We start from the raw sequence: 16836 nt of genomic DNA on the forward strand, positions 1-16836 counted from the left end.
CTTGTTCTATTTCTTTTTCTAAAATGGGACTGTTTAGTCTATTTACTTCTTGCTATGTTAATCTGGGCAAGCTATATTTTTGAAGGTATTCTTCCATTTCATTAAATTGTAGAATTTTTTGGCATAAAGTTGGGCAAAGTAACTCCTAATTATTGCTCTAATTTCCTCTTCATTAGTGGTGAGTTCTCCCTTTTCATTTTTAAGACTAACAATTTGATTTTCCTCTTTCCTTTTTTAAATCAGATTTACTAAGGGTTTGTCTATTTTGTTGGTTTTTTCATAGAACCAACTCAGTTTTATTAATTAACTCAATAGTTTTTTTACTTTCAATTTTATTCATCTCTCCTTTTATTTTTGGAATTTCAAATTTAGTGTTTGACTGGGGGTTTTTAATTTATTCCTTTTCTAGCATTTTTAGTTTCAAGCCCAATTCATTGACCTTTTCTTTCTCTATTTTATGCAAGTGGGCCTCTAGAGATATGAAATTTCCTCTTATTACTGCTTTGGCTGCATCCCATATGTTTTGGTATGACATCTCATTATTGTCATTTTCTTGGGTAAAGTTATTAATTATGTCTAGGATTTGCTGTTTCACCTAATCATTCTTTACTAGGAGATTATTTAGTTTCCAATTATTTTTTGGTCTATTTTCCCCTGGCTTTCTATTGAATGTAATTTTCATTGCATCATAGTCTGAAAAGGATGCATTTACTATTTCTGCTTTACTGAATTTGAGTTTGACGTTTTTATGTTCTAATATATAGTCAGTTTTTGTATAGGTTCCATGAACTGCTGAGAAAAAAGTGTATTCCTTTCTGTCTTCATTTAGTTTTTTCCAGCCATCTATCATATCTATTTAACTCTTTGACTTCTTTGTTATTTATTTTGTGGTTTGATTTATCTAATTCTCAGAGTGCAAGGTTGAGAGCTCCCACTATTATAGTTTTGCTGTCTGTTTTTTCTTGCAGCTCTCTTAATTTCTCTTTTAAGAATTTAGATGCTACACCACTTTGTGCATATATGGTTAATATTGATATTGCTTCATTATCTATGCTATCCTTTAGCAAGATATAGTGCCCTTCCTTATATCTTTTAATCAGATCAATTTTTGCTTTGGTTTGATCTCAGATCAGCCTGTATCTGAGCTAAAACTGTCCCCACCCTTGAACAAAAATAGACCTTTTCTGGCTACTCTTGCTTTTTTGACTTCACCTGAAGCATAGTAAATTTTGCTCCAATCTTTTACCTTTAATCTGCATGTATTTCCCTGCTTCAGATGTGTTTCCTGTAAACAACATATTGTAGGATTCTGGCTTTTAATCCATTCTGCTAACCACTTCCTCTTTATGGGGGAGTTTACCCTGTTCACATTTATGGTTAAAATTACCAATTCTCTATTATTTGCCATCTTGTTAACTCCTGTTTATGCTTTTCTCCCTTCCTTCCCTCTTATCCTCCTCCCCAATATTATGAGCACCACTTGCTTCTCACAGCCCTCCCTTTTTAGTATCCCTCTCCCCGCCTTAGAGTTCCTCCCCCTATCTTACTCCTTTTCCTCACAATTTCTATATTCCCTTCCACTTAGCTTATTCCTTCCCTTTTCACTTTTCCCCTCCCACTTTTCAATGAGGTGGGAGAAGTTTCACCATAAATCGAATATGTCTAAAATTTTTCTCTTTAAGCCAATTCTCATGGCAGTAAGATACACACTATATTCATCCCCCTCCATTCTTTCTCTCAGATATAATAGGTTTCTTTGCCTCTTCATGAGATGTAGTACCTCCACTTTACCCTTTTTCTGGTACAATGTCCTTTCCATCGCTAGTTTCTAAAACAAGGTATACATGTATTCTTTATATATCTTTATAGCAGAAATATGATTCCCAAGATTTCTTTTTACCTTTTTAGGTTTCTCTTGAGTTCTATATTTGTAGATCAAACTTTTTGTTAAGTTCTGGCTTTTTCATCAAAAATAGATGAAATTTGCTTATTTCGTTGAATGTCCATCTTCTTTTCTGGAAAAAGATGCTCATTTTGGCTGGGTAAGTTATTTTTGGTTGCATACCAAGTTCCTTAGCCTTTCGGAATATCATATTCCAGGACCTTCGATCCTTTAATGTGGACACTGCTAGGCCTTATTGTGGCTCCTCTATATTTGAATTGATTTTTTCTAGCAGCTTGCAGTATTTTTTCCTTCGTCTGATTGTTCTGGCATTTGGCCACATATTTCTTGGTGTTTTGATTTTATGATCCCTTTCAGTAGGTGATCTATGAATTCTTTCAATGTCTATTTTACTCTCTCTTTCTATGACTTCTGGCCAGTTCTCTTTGATAATTTCCTGGAAAATAGTGTCCAGGCTCTTTTTTTCATGGTAATTTTCCGGGAGTCCAATAATTCTCAGATTTTCTCTCCTAGATGTATTTTCCAGGCCTGTTGTTTTCCCAAGAAGGTAATTGACATTTTTCTCATTGTTTCATTTTTTTTTTGTTTTGCTTGACTGATTCTTGGTATCTCACTGAGTCATTAATTTTATTTGTTTGATTCTGATTTTGAATGAAGTATTTTCTTCACTCACTTTTTGTATATATTTTTCTAATTGTCCAATTGAGTTTTTAAGTGAATTGTTTTGTTCTATGGAATTTTTTCTCCATTTTGCCAATTTTATTTTTTAGAGAGCTATTTTCTTTTTCCAGTTCACTAATTCTATTTTTCAATAATTTGATTTCTTTATCCATTCTATCTTTAAATGAATGAAATGACCTCTTCAGACTCTCTTGCCAAGCTTCCCTTTCCTTTTCCCATTTTTCTTTTAGCTTCCTTGTGAGAGCCTTTTTAATTTCTTCTATGAGATTCATCTGTGTTGAGGACCCGATCATATCCTCCTTTGGGGATTTATCTGAAGACAATCTGTTTTTAGTCTCCTCAGGGTTTAAAGTCTGCTCTCTATCCATATAGAAGCTATCAATGGTTAAGGTCTGTTTAAATTTTTTGCTCATTTTGTCAGAGAAGAATCAAAGAAGACAAACTAGCAAAAGAAAAATCATTCTGTTTGTTTGTTTTTTTGCGGGGGAGAGGAAAGGGGAGCGCGGATAGTGTTACCAAGCTTGCTCTACAAACTGTGGGGGCATCAGCGAGGCACTAACAGGACAGCAATGGCTGTGCTTCACCTGCACTCTGAGACTCTGAGAGCATGCTGAAACACTGTGGGTGGGTGTGTCAAGGTCCCGAGAGATGCTAGCTTTTCGGGGTTATAGTCTTCACCCTCTGTGTTTTTAGCTTCTCTACTTGTCTACTGGCTTGCTTCTGGAAGATAGTATCCAATACTGTAGTAAAGCTCTCCCAGCAGAAATGACTGAGATCACACCCCACCCCAGCTCTGGTCTGCTCAGCTGTGAGCTGCCTGCCAAGCTTTCACTGCCACTGCCTGCCCTCAGCCTGCATCTGAGCTAAAACTGTCCCCACCCTTGAGCAAAAGCAGACCTTTTCTGGCAAATTTCAAGGATGTCTTCTCTTGGTGTGTTTTTTTTTTCAGTCAAGCACTAATTCTGAGGCTTGTCATGAATTAAATTCTGAGAGAAAAGGCACAGCTTAAGTAGATGTGTCCTTCCTCTCTGCCATCTTGGCCAGAAATCCAGAAGTCCAAAGTGGATTTTTTTCTATCTCCATTCAGTTTTCTCCAAAGGTATCATACCTAACTTTTCTAAAATTCTATTTACCTCATTACTTCTTTATTGTTTATTTTGTGGCTAGATTTATTTAGTTCTGATAGAGGAAGTTGAGATTTCCTACTAGTACAGTTTTACTGTCTATTTCTTTTTGCAACTCTCTTAACTTCTTTTCCAGGAATTTGGATGCTATACAACTCAGTGCATATATGTTTAGTATTGACATTACTTTATTATCTATGGTACCCTTTATAAAAATAGACTTTCCTTCCTTACCTCTTTTGTAGATCTATTTTTTGCTTTTGGTTGATCTGAGATCAGGAACAGTATCCCTGCTATTAAAATTTCAGCTGAAGCAAAATAGATTCTGCTGCAGTCTTTTACCTTTACTCTGTATGTATTTCTCTGCTTCAAATTTGTTTCTTGTAAACAACATATTGCAGGATTCTGGCTTTTAATCCATACTGCTATCCATTTTATGGGAGACTTCATCCCATTCACTTTCACAATCAAAATGATTACTTCTGTATTTTCTATCATCCTATTTTTCTCAAGTTATACTTTTCTCTTTCCTTACACGTTTCCCTCCTCACCAGTGTTTTTCTTTGACCACCACCTCCCTCAATCTGCCCTCCTATTTTTCATCCCCTCCCCCCTTTCCTTTTCCCTTTCCCTTCCTAATTCCCTATAGGATGAGACAAGTTTCTCATCAAACTAAATTTATCTGTTATTCCTCTGTGCCAAATCTGATGAGATTGAGATTCAAAAAATGCTCATCCCATTCCTTCTTTATCTCAACTATAATAGGTCTTTTTTTTTTTTGCCTCTTCATTCAATGTCATTTGCCCCACTTTGCCTCCTTTTTCCTCTTCTTCCAGTACAATCACTTTTCTATCTCTAGGTTTTTTATATCATTAAATGAAGTCAAATTATACCTACAGTCTCTAAATATAGCCCTAACAAAGGTACAATTCTCAAAAGTTACACATATCATCTTCCCATGTAGGGATGTAAACATTTTAATTTTTTTTTCCTTTCCTTTTTACCTTCTTATGCTTCTCTTGAGTTCTGTCTTTGGAGATCAGAAATTCTGTTCTGCTCTGGTCTTTTCATCAAAAATAATTGAAAATACCCTATTTCATTGAATGGCCATCTTTTTTTTCTCTGAACAATAATGATTACTTTTGCTGCACAGTTTATTCTTGACTGCACTCCAAGCTCCTTTGCCTTCAGAATATCATATTCCAGGCCCTTTAATCCTTTAAAGTGGAAGCTGCAAGGTCCTGCGTAATCCTAATTGTAGCTCCTCAATATTTGAATTGTTTCCTTCTGACTGCTTGCAGCATTTTTCTCTGTCATCTGATAATTCTGGAATTTATCTTTAATATTCCTTGGAATTTTCATTTTTGGTCACTTTCAGGAGGTGATCAATGGATTCTGTCAGTGGTTCTTTTACTCTAATTTCTAGGATATCAGGGGAGTTTTCCTTGATGATTTCCTAAAAGATGATATCTAGGTTCTTTTTTTTTTCATCATGATTTTCAGGAAGTCCAGTAATCCTTAAATTGTCTCTCCTAGATCTGTTTTACAGGTCAGTTGTTTTTCCAATGATCTATTTTACATTTTCTGCCGTTTCTTTTTTTTTACTTTTTTTTTTGATTGATTATGTATCATTGAGTCATTTACTTCTATTTATTCAAATCTAATTTTTAGTGAATTATTTTCTTTAGTTAGCTTTTTTATCTTTTTGTATTTAGCCAATTGAAAACTTTTAAATGAGGTGTTTTGTTCATTGAATTTTTTTACATTTCACAAATTCTGTTTTTATTGAGTTGGTTTCTTTTTCAAATCTATTTTGTTAGGAGTTATATGCTTTTTCTATTTCATCAAATCTATTTTTAAGGGGTGATATGATTTTTCCATTTCACTACATCTATTCTTAAAGAGTTTTCTTGAGATACTTTGTTTCCTTTTCCAAATTCTCTTGCAAAGTTTTTATTTCCTTTCCCAGTTTGTCTCCTGTCATTTAAGATTCTTTTTTAATTCTTCCAAGAGAGCCTTGTGAGACGGAAACCAACTCATATCACCCTTTTGGTCTTCATCTGGAGATGTTTTGCCTTTAATGTCCTCAGGATTTGAGGTATGTTCTTCCCTATCTCCATAAGAGCTATCTATAGTCAGACCTCTTTTTGCTTTTTTGCTCATTTTTAATGATTGGAGTCTGCTCTTAGGACACAGATTGTCTGGAGCTTCCTCTACAGGGTGATGGGGATTTTACAATGCCCTGCAGTCAGTGGTGCTGCAGGCTTTCTCCCTGCACTGGGTGGGCTTAGCTAAGTCCTACCTCTTATATTGGGATTCAGATGCTTGCTATGTGCCTTCTGTAGCTGCAGTGGAGTACTCACAGCTAGTCTGCTACTGACATTAGTAGTCAGTGCTGCTCTTATTTTGGCTAAGAGCCTCCCATTAGATTCCCCATCTGTAGAGAGTCTCTTCACCCTGGGTTGCATCCCCCTCTGTCCAATTAAGACAGAACTTTCCTGAAGTCCTTTCCAAGATATCTTCTGCTGGAAATTCATTACTCTCCGAACATTTGTGGTTTCTGCAATTGCAAAATCCATTCAGAGGCTTGATCTGGTATTGATTCTGAGAAAAGCTTGAGCAAAGTCCTGTCCACTCTCTGCCATTTTGGTTAGACTTCATTGTAGTGATTTTTTTTAACTCTCTACTTTTCTTTTAGTTATTATCTTCCATTATCTTCCTTCAATGTTCTTGGGGTGATTTTGCTTAGTTGATTGAATTGCCAGGGCTTCTTTACACTAGCTTTATTCATTACTACTTATTTCTACTTTATGAACTTATATCACACCTAAGTATCCATTGCCCTTTTTTGTAAGATTTTATGAATATCCTAACCTTTGATTATATCCTAATTTGTCAGCCATCTCTCTCTAGCAAGTAAACTAGATACTTGCTCAGGAGCCTTTTGGACTATTTTGGTGATTTTATTGTAGAATTTAGTTAAATTTTTGTATAAAATTATTGTAATTACCTTCATTATCATTTCTGTTACCTATTCTTGCTATAAATTAAAATAAAGACTTGGAAATCTCAGCTAGAACAGAATCAATACTAAGAGCTTTGCCACATGAAAATAACTTAATTACATTTAAAATCTCTTCTTCTGTTGCCACTTCAGTTAGGAAGTGATTGGTTTCAACTTGAAGTAATGGTCAGTAGCTCCACATTAATTGATAATGGTCTGTTGAGTACACTATGGAAATGTTCATTTCATCTCTCTAGGATCATATTCTTATCACTAATCAATGTGGCACAATTAGGAAGATTCTGAAGAATCAACTGGCTAGATAAGATATGAGACACTGAGATTCTTTCTTGAACTAAATTGCCAAGAATTGCAATTCTACTGCAAAGAGCACAATTCCATTGAACTGACCACATTGTTCAAATACCAAATATACACTTGCCAAATAAATTTTTTATGGAGAACTTACACAGGGCAAGTATTCACAAGATGGTTACAAAAAGCAATACAAGGACACTGTCAAGGTCTCTCTTAAAAACTTTAGAATTTAGTGTATAACACAGGAGACATTGGTACAGGACCACCCAGCATGGCATCCCCCAGCAGAGAAAATGCTGTGTTCTATGAGCAAAGCAGAATTGAATTAGCTCAGAAGAAATATGAAATGTGAAAAGTTAGAGAGGGCACTCCAAATATTCATTGGAGGTATTTCTCTCTGACATGTAGCAGAGCATTCCAAGTTCATATTAGTGTGATCAGTCACAGTCAGGCTGACTGTATAACTCAGCTCTAACAAACCAATTTCATTTTGATCCTCTTCAAGAATGAAGGACAATCACCAAACAACCAAAAGGAACAACTTAAGTTATAGATAAATTAAAGGATGACTTACAGGTGTAACTTATAATGGCAAAGAAAGTAATTGACAGTATTGTACACTAAAGACAAAAAGAAATGTTACTTCATGAAATATTTGATCATCACATACTTCCATCATAATTGTCATCAGAGTTATAAAGTAATCAGAAAAAGTTTACCATGTAAAATAACTATAATTTATGCCCCAACAATGGTTGTTGAGAATAAAGAATAGAGAATATCAGGAAAACTTAGTAATAATATCTAAGTTAAACCATTATACATTCTGATACTTGATGACTTCAATCTAAAAGTTGACAATAGGAATAAAAATATATGAGAGCATATAATTCATAAAGAAAGAAATGAGAGGAAGTAGAAATAGATACACAGAAGATTCATGTCTTTTTATCAGAACATTTTCTTCAAGAAAATAATTGGTATGTGCCGAATATGGCAAGTACCAAATAATACCACCAAAAAAAGGGTGATATCTTAATATAAAGGAATACATTTGTTATTTATATTGGCATTATCTGTGAAATACACAGATAATGTTCATACAATTAGACCACTGACTTGTGGGAGTTAAGATCAGAATTATTAAAAATAAGGAAGAAAGAATAATGAGGAAAAGAAATGTTATGCAATTAAAACTGAAATAACTTAATCACGAACTATTTAAACAAGTAATTGACAATCAAAAATAGGAAATGGCCAACAATATGTACACAAGTGAGTAAATACAAAGTAATTTTGTGAGGGAAGGAATGCTAATAAATTGAGTAATCAGGAAAGCTCTCATGTAGCAAGTGAAGAAAGGGAAATTTGAACAGGCAAAAATAAGAAGAGTTCATTCCAATCATGAGAAACACTTGTGCAAAGATATGGATATAAGACACTTGATTATGATTGACAGATTCAATCTATGCAACTCTTAAATAATAAAGACAACTTTTAAATGTGTTAAAATAATCAAAGGAGTCCCATTCTTAGATTAAGAAAACCTTGCTAGTAATTATAATTGTGCATAAAGAGAATCAGCTATGAGTTACTATAAGCAGAGGGTAGATAACTACTTGTAATAGGAATTGCTTTTTACTGTATGAATTGGACTAGATAGTTGCTGAGGTCCCTCTGACTTTAAAAATTATTTATTTCTCTTTTTCAATGATCTGAAATAACTTAAGGAGCACTCTTCCAAATTCTTTAATGAAACAAATATTGGCCAAATACCAACAAAGCAAAGAAAGAGAATCAAATTTGTTTATGAATACTGATACATAATTTCAATAATTTTTTTTAATTCTAAGCTTAAAAACCCAAAGAAAAAATACTGTTTTCTTGTACATACCAGAGTTATGGATACTGTCTTACTAGTACCATGAGTCTCCACTCCATGAGTCTGCCTACTTAGCTGAACAGATTAGATACATGACAAACTAGTGACCCTAATAGCCTAATGTTTAGTCTACACAAAAATTCTCCCTATTAGTATAAAAGCTCAGTATTTCATTAAAAAAAAGTTCTAGGGGAAAAATAAAACATCAGTAAAGAAGAAATCAGAGGCAGCTAAGTGGCTCAGTGGATAGAGCACTGGACCTGTAGTCAGAGAAGCCCTTAGTTTACATCTGCCTTCAGCTACATACTAGCATTGTGAACTAGACAAGTCATTTAATCCTTTGGAGAAGAAAATGACATACCATTCAAATATCCTTGCCAACAAAAACCCACCAAAAAACCTCAGACCCATGGATAGCATTGGCATGCTTCAATCCACAACATCACGGAGTCAGACATGACTGAGCTACTGAACAATAAAGAAGAAATTCAGTTTAGAGCTAACCTCAAACACTGTATACCAAGATAAGATTCAAATGGATATGTCCTATTATAAAAATTAGATTAAGGAAATGTAGAAAACAGTTACTCATCAGAACTTGTATAGAGTAAAAGTTCATGATCAGACAAGGATCTCAGAAAATAAAACTGATAATTTTGATTACATCATTTTAAAAGGTTTTACACAAACACACTAATAAAACTAAAATTTAAAAATGAAACAACTGAGAGAAAAAAAATCTTTGTATCAAGTCTGTATCCCAAAGAGATCAAAAAAAAAGGGAAAGGACTCCAAATGTGCAAAAATGTTTATAGCATCCCTTTTTGTGGTGCCAAGGAATTGGAAATTGAGTGAATGCCCATTAGTTCGGGAATGGCTAAGTTATGAGATATGAAAGTATTGGAATATTCTTGCCCTATAAGAAACAATTATCAGGATGATTTCAGAAAGGCCTGGAGAGACTTATATGAACTGATGCTAAGTGAAATGAGTAGAATTAAGAGAACATTATTAGTTTTAGTTCTTCCTTTGAGGATTTATGCAAGACCTAATTTCCATATCCTACTATACCCTTGGAAGGGATGGTCAACCCTAACAGGTTTCTTTCTTCATCACCTAGGTTTCTGCACTGACTTAAAGCTGCTGGGGTTAGGTTCCTTGAATTTTTGAGATTCAAAGTTCTGGTTTTTCAGAATCTTCTTTAGTCTCAGGACAGTGTCAGAGATCCCAGAGCCCAGGAATGTCTCATCATGAGTAATATGATGCCACACTGGTCATTTATACTTCATGTGACTTCCAAGGGTTTCTGAATCCCTTAGGATTTCTCCTTAAGAATGTCTGTTCTTTTTCCAAATACAGAGATCTATAGATAAAATGAATTCATTTTAAACTATTGCTTTTGAACTTTTTAAGAAAAGAAGAAAAGAACAAGTCCATCAATTTTCTACCACTATGCTCTTTTAAAAAATTAATCTCTGGCAGCCAGAACTATTTATTGGGTATATCAAAATAGACATGCTTTTCATGTATAGGTTGGACTAAATAGCCACTGAGGTCCCTTTCAGTTGTCAAGTTTTGTGATTCTGGAGATGGTGCAGTACTCTTATTTGAAATAATTGTCATGGGAGGTTGTTAGGTGGCACATTGGATAGAACAGTGGCCCTGGAGCCAGAAAGCCCCAGAGCCAGAAAGTCCCAACTTCAAATATGATCTCAGACACTTACTAGCTATATGACCCTAGGCAGATCATTTAACCTCAATTGCCTACTAAAAAATTCAAAATCAAAATCACTTTAAGAAATGATTGTCATAAAAGAACATTAAAATAACAAATTACTAGTTAATTAGATCAACTTTGCATTGTAGAAGAATCCAGAAAATGGTTGGGCCATAAACTTATAATTTTCTGACTTTGGGGGACAGAGCCAAGATGGCAGAGAGTAGACAGGTCTTTTTGACCTGTTACTGGCTTCCCTCAGAATCATACGATATCAAGGCTCTGGATGAATTTTGGAGTAGCAGAAGCCACATATATTTGTAGTGTAACAAATTTCCAGCAGAAGATATCTTGGAAGAATTTCAGGAAAGGTCTGTGTCAATCAGACATGAGGGATGCTACTCAGCACAAGCACAGCACAGGGAAGTCCAGGATGGACAGGCTCTGCACAAAGGGAATCTACTGGGAGGGTCTTAGATAAAATACAGCAGTCTTGGCTACTCTTTCCTGGTTCAGAACTCACTGGCTCAACAGACTAGCTGTGAGACCTCCAGCACAACTACAGAAGGAAAAAGTGAGGCCCTGCACCTGAGCATAATAAGCAGGACTTGACAAAGTCCACCCATGGGAAAAGGAAGTCTGCAGCTCTGACCCCAGGGCAGTGTAAAAACCCTAAGCTCCCTGTAGAGAAAGCTTAGGAAAATTTCCCCTTTGTGAATGTGAATGGGATGAACTTTTCATAAAATGAAAGCAGATAGAAGACAGAATTAAAGGCCAGAATCCTACAATATGTTGTGTAAAAGAAACACATTTGAAGCAGAGGGACATACAGAATAAAGGTAAAGGCTAGAATAGAATCTATTATGCTTGAGCAAGAGATAAGGAAAAAAGCTGCATCTTGCTGAAGGGTACTATAGATAATGAAGTAATGTCAATACTAAACATATATGCATCAGTCATATAGCTTCCAGATTTCTAGAGAAGTTAAGAGAATTGAAAGAATAAATAGACAACAAAACTATAATAGTGGAGGATCTCAACCTTGTTCTCTCAGAACTAGGTAAATTGAACCACAAAATAAATAAGAAAGAAGTTAAGGAGGTAAATAGAATGTTAGAAAAGTTAGATATGATAGATCTTTGGAGAAAATGTAATAGAGAAAGGAATGTACTTTTTCTCGATAGTAGATGGAACTTACACAAAAAATAACCATGTATTAGGGCATAAAAACCTCAAAATCAAATGCAGAAAGGCAGAAATAGTAAAAAATAAAAAAAGAAAGAAAGAAAGAGAAAAAGAAAATAAATAAAAGTAGAAAATAAAAAAGAAAAGAAATAGTAAGTAGCATCTTTTTTTCAGATCATGATGCAATAAAACTTATATGTGAATTTTCTGACTTTTATGGATAGTAATAATAACAACCACAATAATAACAATACAGAATTGTGATATTTGGGGGTAAACCTATGGAATAATGCTACTTGTTTCCAGATTTCAAATACATGAATTTACTCATTGATTGCCTTATAATAATTAATGAGCGTTATTGTAGCATAACAAAACTATCTCTTGATGCCAGAAAGAACTGGGTTCAATATCCTCTCTTGATACATACTAGCAGTGGAGTTATTTAATCTCTGAGTATTCTAGGCAAATTTCTAAGACTATAAATTGTACATAAGGGGCTGACCTGTATTGTTTGGCACAGGTAGTTACCTCAAAGAAAGTTCTCTGTAGCCAATAAAATTAAAGACCATTCCTTGTCTCTGTAACATTCACATAACAGTATTATATGAAAGTGTGAATCTTTTTAAAAATACTGGAAACAGTACTTTTCATAAGTTCTCACCCATCTCTTTGCAGACAAAGTTATTATCTATGCAAGAAGATAGAGAAACTGTTATTCAACAATATAAAAAATTAAAAGAAGAAATCCAAACTCTGCAAATTTACTACAGGTAAGATTTATATCTATTTTAGCTTACTTGGATCTTTTTCTGTTTGATCTTACAACTTAAGGAAGTGTTCTTATGAAATAAAATTCTGTTCAATTAAACTTTTTTATCATGTATACTTGTGTGTGTATGTGTGTTGTGTCACAAAACCTTTTACAACTTTGTTTTCCCTTCATTAATAAAATATTGTTAGTATAGTTAGGAAAAGATTTTTATGACCAATATTGCAAAGAAATGCCATAATTCATAATTAATTTGTTTAGTAAAAGTTCCACTGACTATTGAATTGGATGATATATAAATATAAAAGTTAAGATACATTTAAAAGAGCTTATATTAGCAGGTATTATTCATTTTATTAGTAATCTTAGCTATTGATCCATGACAGTATATTAAGGGATGCTCTTAAGCACTTATGATTATGGAATAATATATGTATATCTGTATATGTGTGTATATGTATATTTTTCTTATATCTATAGTGCTTCCTATTAAATGCATTTCCAACATGAGTAGGTTTCAGAACTATGAGTCCTCCTCCTCCCCTCTTAGTGCCTCTGCATCTATTCTTCCTCTATACCTCATTTATATATCATGATTACTATTTTTACCTTAACTCTGCCAATCTTTCTTTTGAGCTGCCCTATTGTTGATGTGAATATTAAACATATAATATACATTTCTCATGTAAAAAAAAATAAACTATTTGTCCATGGTTAAACAGTTTGTTTATATAGAATTCCTTAAAAATGATCATCAATATGGCTTTTATATGTTATATTTTCTGTTAAGTTCAGGTTTGGTTGATAGAAAGTCCTGAAAATCTGCAAGTTTGTTGGAGGTCCATTTTTTCAGGTTTGAAATTGAAATTTTGCTGAATATATTTTGGCCATACGCCAAATTGATTGTCTGTAGATATGATTCTAGGACCTGCAGTCTTTTATTAGCCATTAAGTCTTGTACAATTCTAATTGTAGCGCTATCATATTTGAATTGTTTTTTTTTCTTGTTTCTTGCAAATGTTTCTCTTTGATCTGGGGGTTTTGAAATTTGGCAATAATATTCCTATGTGTTTTCCACAAAGGATCTGTTTGAGGTGATGATCAGTGAATTTTTTTATTTCTACTTTCCCTTCAGTTTCCATCACTCCAAGACAGTTTTTTTTCTTTTTTGGATTATTTTCTGCACTATTGTATTAAGGTTCTCTTTTTGATCACAACTTTCTGGCAGTCCAATTATTCTTATATTTTCTCTTCTTGATCTGTTGTCAAGATCTGTTGTTATTGTTATAAGATATTTTGTAAAATGTTCTATTTTCTCATTCTTTATCATTTTTTTTTAATTTCTTGGTCTCTCATAACTTCACTGGCTTTCCTTTGACCAATTCTACTTTTCAAAGAATTATTTTCATCTTTGAGACTCTATACCTCCTTTCCTAGTTGGCTAACTTTTTTCATAATCTTTTTGTTTTTCTTGGATGGTTTTTATTTTATTTTAGCTTAATTTTTTTAGTTTTTTTCTCAATGTCTCATTTGATTTTTAAATTATTTTTTGAGTTCTATAAATTCTTTTTGGGCAGGGAACCATTTCACATTACTCTTTGAGAGAGAAGCTTTTTTTTTTTTTACTTCAAGGTCCTCTTCTATTCTTTCCTGTTCCCATATGTTTCAATGTTGGGGTTCTTTTTTTTTGCTGGTTAATTTTTTTAAATTGAGGAGTACTCATATAAAGACCTTGAATAGTGTAGAGCGGAGATGATGCTTCAAGCTTCCATTCAGCTCTCCACTCTGACCAGGAACCCCAAACCAGAAGCTCTACCCTCCTGCATGTGCCCACAGCCAGCAGCATCCCTGCCCCACTACATCTTCTCTCATGGGTATGCTGGTTCCTTCTTGCCCAGGACTGCATCTCATCAGCATAGCTGGGTCTTGTGTTCCCAGTCTTCAGAAACTCATTCAACCCCCCCACTCATAAACAGACTAGCTCGTGAAAGTCTATGGTTCTTGCTGAGGCTCCAGCCACACCCAGCTAGCCTCAGAGGTCTCCACTTGGAGTTTCTGTGAAGCTAGTACTTCACACAGGTTAATCCCAGCCCTAGATCTTTCTTCAGAACTTCTAAGGTTGTATCTGATGGACCTCAGTTCTTTGCTAAATCTTGATTTTTCATGACTATGTTCTTCGCCTTGAGATGCAAATTTGTTTTATTTGTGAAGAAATTGGGAGAGCTTGAAATTTACCAATCTATTCTGTCATCTTCCCAGAAGCCTCCCCTCACTGCCAGTTTTAAAAAAGGAAAAACCACCACCTTCCAGGGCTGACCATTCTACTTTCTGTTGCAGTAAGTGCTACATTTCTTAAGTTTGTTCACTATCTATTCCCCCTTGATGATAATGGTAGCCCAATTCATCCCTTTCGAACAGGACTTCAATGAGGAATTTCCACATCATAATCTCTCTTTTCCTCAATCCATTCCCATTGGCATTCCACACCCCTGACCTACTCTACTTCAGCTACACATCTCTTGATTCAATCAATCCTTTATCTCACCATTTATTTAACAGTCTTTTGGGCTATCTCTTCTGCTCTGTCTATACTTTCCTCCCTTCCCAAACTTGATGCTACAATTAACCAGTTTACTCCATATTGTCTTCTGTTTTTGAATCTCCTACTCCCAATATCTGCCATTTTTAAACTTACTCACATGTGCACAATGTTTATTGAGCAGAATGGAATGAAACTGAAAGAAACCATTGGACAAAGTCCATTATAAATTTTTTGTCAAATCCCAACTAGCCCTTCACTTCAGCAAAACAATCCTATTATTATTCCCAATTGATTTTCTATCCCACTTCTGCTCCAGGCCTTCTCTTTTTCCTCTCATTTTCCCATACCATTCTCTGCCCCTTTTCTTTCAGTTGCAAATATTGCCTCTTACTTTAATTACAAAATGAGCTGCGTTCATTGTGAGCTCCCTCTTTTCATTTCTGCCTCTCAAATTTCTTTAAAATCATTCCTCATTCTCTCTTCATTCTAGTCTTTGGTCAAGAAGTGATCCTTTTTCTTTCCAAGGCCATTTACTCTCCATGTATTCTTACTTCCACCCCCTCCTATGTTCTCCAGTGTATTGTCCCCACAATAATTTTCTCTCTCTCTCTAATCTTCAGTTTCTCCATACTTAATGTTTCCCACACACACACTGCCAACTTGATCAAGTCTCATGCATTCTGAAAAACTCTCATTAGATCTCTCTTTTCACAAATTGCTTGAAAAAGTTTTATTCACTTATCACCTCTTTTAAATTTGACTTCTAAAGTCAATCAACTAAAGAAACTTTCTAAAACTTTGTCTTAATTAACCAATCTGATGACCTTTTGAATATAACAGCAATGAGTATAATTTTCATCTTTGTTTGTGGTCTCTGAAAGTTTCTCTTAAACACTCTCTTCTCCTATGGTTTTATGGCACTGATGTCTCTTGCTTTTCCTTAAACACATCTAACTACTTCTTCTCAGATTCTCATTTTCTGATTTATTTTCTACATCACATCTCCTAACTGTGTTGACTCCTCTGTCCAGAACTTAGCAGAATGTCTGGCATATAGTAAGCACTTATCACTTTCAGGGCTTACTGATTTATTGATTCCTTCATATCTTCATTTTTACTGACACTGAGCCCGGAAATAGGGTGAGTACAAAAATAGACATGAGGAAAACTTTGGTAAGGGCTAAACTAGTCACTTTCATTTTTCAGCTGAAATAGGGCAAATACTAAGAAAAGAGCCTCTCACACCCCAAGGGGAGTGCATAGCATGCATAGTTAAGTTAATAAAGAAGCAAGTTTTATGGATAAGCTGGAAACAGATTACGGGACTCTTAAATATATTAGAGTGCATGTCTTCTTGGCTCTCTAAGGAAGAAAAATTAGAGCCTGATATGTGGAAAATAGTGGAAAGCAACAAATTGAATATTACGAAGCTATGAGTCCTGATTTAATTCTTGAGGAAACACTCCTTATATACAATATAATACAATTGGCTTTAAAGGAGCCCATAAGTTCTAAAAAAAAAAAAAAATGGAAAAATTTTAATGTAGACAGCCAGACAAGGAAGTCTGAGCTGGAGAAAGAGCAGGAGAGGCATGGTACTGACAAAGCAGCTGAAAGGCATGGAGAATTAGACAAGAAAGAAGTTAATTACCTTAAGGATGGAGCTGATGAGCTTAAAGAATATGATGCTTCTCACTTTCACAGTTCA

General features: G+C 34.5%; 1 protein-coding gene across 3 annotated transcripts in view; it reads left to right on the plus strand.

The window, feature by feature from the left end:
- Window positions 1–16836, plus strand: part of MIPOL1 (mirror-image polydactyly 1) — a 520237-nt gene that overhangs the window by 362163 nt on the left and 141238 nt on the right. For all 3 annotated transcript variants that reach the window (XM_051978073.1, XM_051978071.1, XM_051978072.1), the window contains exon 10: window positions 12493–12587. In XM_051978073.1, the coding sequence (XP_051834033.1) occupies window positions 12493–12587 (95 nt within the window). The remainder of the gene's footprint in view (window positions 1–12492; window positions 12588–16836) is intronic.

Source organism: Antechinus flavipes, chromosome 2, assembly GCF_016432865.1.
Source record: "Antechinus flavipes isolate AdamAnt ecotype Samford, QLD, Australia chromosome 2, AdamAnt_v2, whole genome shotgun sequence".
In the NCBI taxonomy this organism is placed as follows: domain Eukaryota; kingdom Metazoa; phylum Chordata; class Mammalia; order Dasyuromorphia; family Dasyuridae; genus Antechinus; species Antechinus flavipes.